Source organism: Chiloscyllium plagiosum, chromosome 7 (genome assembly GCF_004010195.1).
Source record: "Chiloscyllium plagiosum isolate BGI_BamShark_2017 chromosome 7, ASM401019v2, whole genome shotgun sequence".
NCBI classification, from domain to species: domain Eukaryota; kingdom Metazoa; phylum Chordata; class Chondrichthyes; order Orectolobiformes; family Hemiscylliidae; genus Chiloscyllium; species Chiloscyllium plagiosum.
This window is the reverse complement of record NC_057716.1, coordinates 26,724,449-26,732,881: the sequence shown is the minus strand read 5'-3', so window position 1 is coordinate 26,732,881 and position 8,433 is coordinate 26,724,449. Positions and strand designations below refer to the sequence as shown.

The window sequence follows — 8,433 nt, the reverse complement described above, 5'->3', positions numbered from 1 at the left end:
CACTTCTGCTTCCTTAACTTCCATCTGGAATTCACCGATTATACCTCGGTGTGTTTGTGTGTGGGAGAGACGGAGGGAGATGTCGAGCACAGGGACAGTGCCAGGTTGAGAGAACAGAGGCTAGGAACCCCCAATCCCAATGTAAAATCCTGCCCAGTTGAATTGCTCCCTCTCCCAGGGAGACCTGTATCCTCCTACCTCCCTACAGGCCTGGGATAGGGGAGCCCGGTCTGGAACCTCTGGTGGAATTTAGACAACCCAGGTAAAACGGCCCGTCTCAATCCCCATTTACTTTGCAAATCTGTAGGTCTTTGAAACACACGCACAAAAACCCTTGCTTTTTATTTAATCCAGATGTGTTTTTAAACACCCGCCAAATTCTACATCTGCCACTCGGGGGGAAGGAGGTGGGGAGGGGGGTGAACAGAAAACGATCCGGTCGTTTCCATGCGCTAGAATCTAATCCCAAATGGTGACAAACCAGAGGTAGCTTGGCTCCGTGTTCACACCGCACGCACTGAGAATTAATGAAACATTCACTCCATTAGCCGGCAGTCAGGCCGCTGCTGAGGAAAGTTTTGTGTGTGTGTGTGAAATCGTTTTTCCTACCGTTTTCTCCAGCTCCAAGCGTGAATAAACACCAAATGACCCACAGGGCTGCCGGCGATTCCATTCTGTCCAACATCAATCCTCGCCAAATCCTGTCTCCTTCCCGGAGAAGCCGTTTTCTTGTGTGTGTGTGTGTGTGTGTGGGAGAGAGAGAGAGAGGGCTGGATGTGTTGTTTTTATAAATTCCACTCCCGATCACCCTTGATGTCCCGTTATTCCGATTTACGCCGAGATTCCTCTCTCCGCGTCTCTCAGAGCGCACACTCTGTTCTCCGGCTCCTCTCTTTTCTTAAACGCCAGTTTCTCCCTAACCAGATAAAAACAATTACAGAAGAGAGAGAGAGAGAAAAAAAAAATGTCCTTTTTAAGCCTCGGATGGTGTCACTTCCTCCCCGGTAGCCGGTTTTGAATGTTTCTCTCTCCCTCTCTGTTACATCCTCTCTGGGATGGTCTCAAAATCACGCCAGATAGCTGTCCAAGATAACACGGAAAACCTTCCCACTAACAGACAGAGAGAGACGGAGGCAAGACTCTCTGAACTCAACGGTGTCACGCAAACTGTCTGCCTTGCTGCTCCCGTCAGAAAAAAAATATACAGCCGTCCGCGAAGGAGGTTAACAAAATGCCCACTTTCATCCGCATGAAACCTCCACCAAAAAAAACTTCAAACTGACACAAAGTTGAGCGAGGGAGCTGTTATCTCTCTCTCTCTCTCTCTGGAACACCTCTGGTGTGTTTGTTCAGATGCAGCGCGCGTAGTCTCCTGCCCTTGTGTGTGTGTGTGTGTGTGTGTGTCTCCTCTCTCTCTCTCTGGGGCTGTACTGTTCGCTTGAGGATGTCGAAAGCATTAAAAACGGAGCCTCTCACATTACACACACACACGCCCTCCAGAGCCGCGTTTAAAACCAGCTCAAACATCACCCACAACACATTCCCTTCTCTCCCTCGCACACACACACCAAAACCGTCCCTCACTCTACCCCTGGTTGTGATACACTTGGCTCCCAAACCATCAAGAAACGCCGACGTTTAGCGCCACACTTGTTTTTGGGTGTGTGTGTGTTTACAAGTATGTTCAATTCTCTCTTGCTCTCTCTCTCTCTCCACCCCCCACCCACCCTGCCCCCCCCCCCTCTCCAGCCTACAGTATTATGATAAAGTTATCTTACCGTTTAAGGCAGGCAGTCTGCTCTGAGGGAACTGTCAGTGCAGCTCTGTCATGTTCAGATATAATCACTCTTTCTCTCCGTGTCTGTCTCTCTCTCCCCTCAGAAGGGTGTCTCACGCCCGGGGATACTCCAACTGGGAAATGCTCCCTTTTATTTTCAACCCATTCACCAGTCATTTCAGGAGCTGAAATCCTCGCCGTGCTGCTGTTAGCAGGGAACGTTGGGAACTAAATGACTAAATCAAAAACACTTTTTCCCAGTCTCCCTCTCAGTGTGGGTGTTATACCTGTGTTTATGAACCTCTGTAAGCTCTCTCCCCAGCCTCCGACACTCCAGGGAACACAGTGCCAGCCTACTCAGCCTCTCCTTATAGCTCAAACCCTGGCAACATTCCTGTACATTTTTTCACGTGGATACAATTTTCTGTCTGAGAGAGCCGGGTGAAAGCTGCCGTTAACGGTGGTAGATACCTCCCTGCCATCTTCAAGCCGTGACCTAGAGTGCGCAACAGGATTTGGGGACGATGGGGAAAGGGAGAGGGACGGGTTGGTGAGACCGCGGGAATGGGTGCAGGGTCTGGTGTTTCTCAGCCGCTGCTTCGTGTTATCACTGACAATGCAGCCCCAAAGACAGGCTGCGGGTGCAGTAACCAGTCCTGGCACTGCTGTTTCACAGGGGGCTCCCGCTTTCCGTCTATCCCTTGGCCAGCTCAGCGGGGAGATGCACCAGAACAGCCCTTTCACTCCAGCACTCACTCCGGGCACCAGTGTTCGGAATCTACCGTGTGACATAACCGAGGCTCACCACCCCCTAGCAAAACAGCGACCGTGGCCAGGGAGCGGCGACTACTCTAAGGGCGGTTTAATCGACGTTAGGAAATTTATACAAAAAACACAAAGGCTATTTCAAGGCATTGGTTCTGTGTAATCGGGTACCAAATGACTGCTGTGCTGTGACAATCCCGGAATCAACAGGACAGCTCAATTCATTACACGTGGATCCCTGATATAGCACCATGATCTAGCTGGGATAGAACATTGTAATAAGAATTAGAGTAGGCAATTCAGCCCCTCGAGCCTGTTCTGTCATTTGATACGAACCTGATTGAGCTCCATAGCGTTATGATGTACCCATGATATACCAGAATGGTATATATGTGATATACCATTATGATACATCTGGGATATAGCACTGATATGCCTGCAATACAACATTGCAATATACATGTAATGTAACATTGTGAAATACCTGTAATATTACTCTGTGACACACCTGTGATATCATATTGATATATCAATAATATAAAACCATGGTATGGCTCTGATGTGTTGGTGATATAATAGTATGATAAATCTGTCAAACAAAGCCATGATATACCTGCTATATAACAATATACTGTACAATACCCATGATATAATGCTGTGATTTAAGCAGTAGGATATAATGCCACTGATTAACTGTAATTTAAAAAAGTGATATGCTGGGAATATACTGGAACGGAGAATTCTGTATTACTTCACAGGTTCTGTAATGTCCAAAGGCTGCTTGTTCAGATGAGGATCAATGGTGATCATAATAGAACTTGCAAGACCTCTAACTCTTCAGTTTCTGCCAATTTTAGGACTCCATTTTAAAATCTCTCACCCCCTCCTACTGCTATGTAATCTCCTGCAGTCAATGACAGGAACTGGGACACTAAAATGCCCAGGTGCCAAATCACATCCAATATGGCTATTCACTGTGTGAGGTCCATGAGAGGTTTGGCAGTCAGTCCTCATCATGTCTCTTAATAGGGTATCCTGCAAGAGCCAATACATATGAGTGATGTTGGTGGTGGTGGGGGTGTGTCTCAAGGAATTTAAAAGCACTTGTTGCTCTTGTACTAAACCCGAAATGTAGATTCTCCTGCTCCTCCGATGCTGCCTGACCGGCTGTGCTTTTCCAGCACCGCACTCTCGGCTCCTGTACTGAACCCTAGTCATCCTTTACCATTGGAAACATTCACCAAAGAAACAGGAAGTATGAGTAGGCCCTTTTGCCTCTTAAGCCTTCTTTACTATCTAATCTGATTGTAACCTCAAATCCACGTTCCTGCTACCTCTGATAAGCATTCAGCCACCCCCCCCCCCCCTCCACCCCTTGCTTAACAAGATTCTATTCACTTCCGTCTTTAAAAAAAGTCAGGAACTCTGTTTCCAGCACCGTTTCAACAAGAGTTTTCCAAAGGCCCTCTGAGTGAAAAAATTCCACCTCCTCTCTGTATTTAAATAGTTTAAATCCTCCTGCATGTATCAGGTCAGGATCCCTCAGAATCTTATGTGTTTCAATCAAGTCATTTCTAAACTCCAATGGAGAAAAAAATCACAAGGCAACCACACATTCCAGATATTCATCAGGTAAACCTTCCTTGAACTGCTTCTACTATATTTGCACCCTTTCTTAAATAAGGTGACCTGTACTGTATACAGTAATCCAGATGTGGTCTCGCCAGTGCCCTGTATAACTGAAAAATCTTGCTGCTTTTGTGTTCAATTATTTAAATCAATCACCATTTATATACACACATTAAAAGCTAATCATCTGCTTTCCTTTTTGAGAATTTCAAGCCCGTATTATATTTCAGCAAGTAATTTTCATAAACAGTTGAGTAAATTAACACTCAGAAGCTTACGTTACCTCGCCACTTTATACAGAAGACGATTTACCATTCCCCATTCACACTCATGCAGAATAAACCAGAAAACGCTTAAAATTCACCAACATGTGAACTAAAAGGATTGATATTTTCTCTCTATTCCAGTACAGAAGCTAGCTGTACATTTCTAATACCTTCCATACAGAAAATCTCTGGTAAATACTGTTATTGAGATGTATCAGTTAATTTGGACACAAAGATTATATTAGTCCATATACCAATAGGATGAAAGATTTGATATGCATCTGATTGTACTCCATAGCATTGTGATGTACCAAAATATACTACTTCCTTGACTCGGATAAGAATGGTGTTATGTCCGTTGATATGGAAGAACCATTAGAAGCTCTAATGAGTGGAACTCAGTCCCTTAATCTTTCAAAACAACCAGAGGGCATTGCTCCAATTGATTTATAAACATCATAAAATAGGTTGAACCATTTTCATGCCAGCCAATATATTGAAGGAAAAGTAATATAACAAAACCTAGTTCTTTCAATCATTAGCTTCTTTTGGCTGTTAAAGTAATTGTTATCACCCAATATTAAATACTGAGATTGACTCGTCAGCCCACATGTGACTGAAACTCTCATCCTTACATTTTTCTTTATCTCTGGACCTGCCTATTCCATAAACTTATGTTTTTGTAACCCACCTGTAACCTAACTTGCTCCAAGGCATGCTAATCTACAATTTTTCAGTGTTTGCTGTCCTACAACAGCTCATAGTTGAGCAGGTCCTCAGTTTTAAAACTCTCCACTAGTTTCAAAACCTCGGCCCCTCCCTTCCACTGGAATCTCCTCCAGTTGTGCAAATCTCCAAGATATCTAATTCTTGGGTTCTTGTATTTTTTTGAAATCTGGAAGTGCTATCTATCACACAAAACCAAACTGTCTTTTTCCCATCACCAAACCCATGTCTTTTTTAAAACTATTATCTGCTTTTTGTATTTTTAACTATTATTGGTGACACATTATTTGGAGATTTTATAACACACCTCTGGAGCAGGTAGTCTTGAACATGGATCTTTTGGCTCAGAGGTAGGAACACTACCACCACACCACAACAGCCCCTCGCTAGCCTCTTGCACATCCTGGATTTTAATTGCTTGAAGCTGTTGAGTGCCTTAGCTCTGAAATTCCCTCCCTATATCTCCTCTCCACCTTAGCATCTTATTTCCTTGTGTAAAACAGCTTTTAAAACTTGTGCCTTTGGCCAACCTTTGGCCAGCTGCTGAATATCTCCTTGTGTGGCTCAGTTTCAAATTTTGTACATTAAAGGTGCTACACAAATACAAATTATTGAGTGTATTGTTGTTCATTTATCTTAGGTGTCCTGATGTATATTTATTCTGTGATCAACATTATACAAAACACGATCTGATCATTATCATGTTACTGTTCATGGGAAATTGGTGCGTGCATATTTGCTGCCGTGCATCTTAACTTACAACGTTTCAAGCGTGTCCTCAAGTCACTGTTGAAATGCAGATTTATTTTTAGATATTTCTGGGTGCCTTTACAGTCATAGACTCACAGAATCATAAAGTTATACAGCATGGAAGCAAACCCTTCGGTCCAACTCAGCTTTGCTGACCAGATATCCTAAATTAATCTAGTCTCATTTGCCAGCATTTGTCCAATATCCCTCAAAACCCTTCCTATTCATATCCCCATCCAGATGCCTTTTAAATACTGGAAATGTACTAGTCTCCACCACTTCCTCTGGCAGCTTGTTCCATACACTCACCTCTGTGTGAAAAAGGTGCATCTCAGGTCCTTTATAAATCTTTCCCCTCTCGACTTAAACCTATACCCTCCAGTTTTGGACTCCCCTACCCCAGGACAAAAACCTTGCCTATTTATCCTATCCATGTACCTCATAATTTCATGAACCTTTACAAAAAGGTCATCCCTCAGCTTCTACACTCCATGGAAAATAACCCCAGCCTATTCAGCCTCTCCCAATAGCTCAAACCCTCCAAATCCGGCAAAACCTTTGTAAATCTTTACTGACCCCTTTCAAGTTTTACAACATATTTCCTGTAGCAGAGAGAGACCAGAATTGAATGCAATATTCTAAAAGTGTCCTAATGAATGTCCCATACAGCCGCAACATGATGTCCCAATTCCTATACTTAATGTACTGACCAATGAAGGCCAGCGTACCAAACACCTTTTTCACTACTCTATCTACCTGCAATTCCATTTTGAAGGAACTATGCACCTGCACCCCAAGATCCCATTGTTGAGCAATGCACTTCAAGTGTATCATTAAGTGTATAAGTCCTGCTCTGATTTGCCTATCCGAAATGCAGCACCTCACACTTATCTAAATTAAACTCCATCTGTCACTCCTTGGTTCATTTGCCCATCTGATCAAGGTCCCATTGTACTCTGAGATAACCTTCTTCACTGTCTACTCTACCAATTTTGGTGTCATCTGTAAACTTATTAACCTCCTGTATTCATATCCAAATAATTTATATAAATGACAACCAGCAGTGGACCCAGCATCGATCTTTGCGGCACACCATTGGTCACAGGCCTCCAGTCTGAAAAACAACCCTCCACCATCACCCTCTGTCTTCTATGTTCAAGCTAATTTTATTTCCAATTGGCTATCTACCCTGGATTCCATGTGATCTAACCTTGCTAACCAGCCTACCATGCAGAACCTTGCCAATGCCTTGTTGAAGTCCATATAGACAACATCAACTGCTCTGCCTTCACCTACCTTCTTTGTGACTTCTTCCAAAAACTCAGTCAAGTTAATGAGACACTTCCCATGTTTACTCTCCCTAATCAGTCCTTGCCTTTCCAAATGAATGTAAATCCTGTCCCTCAGAATCCCTGCCAATAACTTACCCATCACCAACATCAGGCTCACTGATTTATAATTCTCTAGCTTTTCCTCATCACCTTTCTTAAATAATGGCATCACATTAGCCACCCTCCGATCTTCCAGCACCTCATCTTTGGCTAGCAATGACACAAATATCTCAGCAAAGGGCCCAGTAATCTCTTCTCTAGCTTCCCATAAGAGTCTGGGATACACTTGATCAAGGGCCAGGCATTTATCCACCTTTATGCTTTTTAAGATATCCAGCAGCTTCTCCTCTGTAAAATGGTCACTTTCAAAATATCACTATTTCCCCAAGTTCTCTAACTTCCATATCCTTCACCACAATAAATAATGATGTAAAATATTTGGTTAGATCTAACCCATTTCCTGTGGTTCCACATATAGATGGCCTTGTTGATCTTTAAGGGACCCTATTCTTTCCCTAGTTACTCTTTTTACTTTAATGTATTTGTAGAATTTCTTTGGATTCTCCTTAACTCTATTTGCCAAAATATCTCAATGCCCCTTTCTGCCCTCTTGATTTCCCTCTTAAGTATATTCCTACTGCCATTATATTCCTTCAGGGATTTACTCAATCCCAGCTGTCCATGCTCAATATATGTCTCCTTCTTTTTCTTGACCAGAACTTCAATATCTCTAGTTACCCAGCATTCCCTACACCAGCAGCCTTGCCCTTCGCACTAAAAGAAACATACTGTCTCTGAACTCTCGTTATCTCATTTTAAAGGCCTTCCACTTTCCAACCATCCCTTCACCTTGAATAGCCCCTCTCAGTCAACTTTTAAAACTTCTTGCCTAATACATTCAAAATTGGTCTTGATCCAATTTAAAACTTTAACTTTTAGATCATGTCTATCCTTTTCCACAACTATTTTAAAACTAATGGAAATATGATCACTGGCCCTAAAGTGGTCCCCATTGTCATCTCAATCACTTGTCCTGCCTTATTTCCCAAGTTTTGCTCCTTTTCTTGTAGGTACTAGCAGAGACTGAATAAGAAAAAAATCTTGAACACACTTAAGAAGTTCTTCTCCATCTAAGCCCTTAACACTATGATTGTTCCAAGTCTGTGTTTGGAAAGTTAAAATCCCCTAC

At 43.0% G+C, this 8,433-nt stretch overlaps 1 protein-coding gene across 4 annotated transcripts in view; it reads right to left on the bottom strand.

Moving 5' to 3' along the window:
* LOC122551427 (neuropilin-2-like) overlaps nt 1–2,449 on the bottom strand; it is a 103,925-nt gene extending 101,476 nt beyond the window's left edge. For 2 of the 4 annotated variants that reach the window (XM_043693316.1, XM_043693317.1), the window contains exon 1: nt 610–1,598. In XM_043693316.1, coding sequence (XP_043549251.1) covers nt 610–685 — 76 coding nt within the window. In that variant the 5' untranslated portion in view covers nt 686–1,598. Of the gene's footprint in view, nt 1–609; nt 1,600–1,778 lie in introns of those variants that run through there. The other 2 variants (XM_043693315.1, XM_043693314.1) reach the window with 2 other exon arrangements.
* Between the last annotated feature and the right edge of the window lie 5,984 nt (nt 2,450–8,433).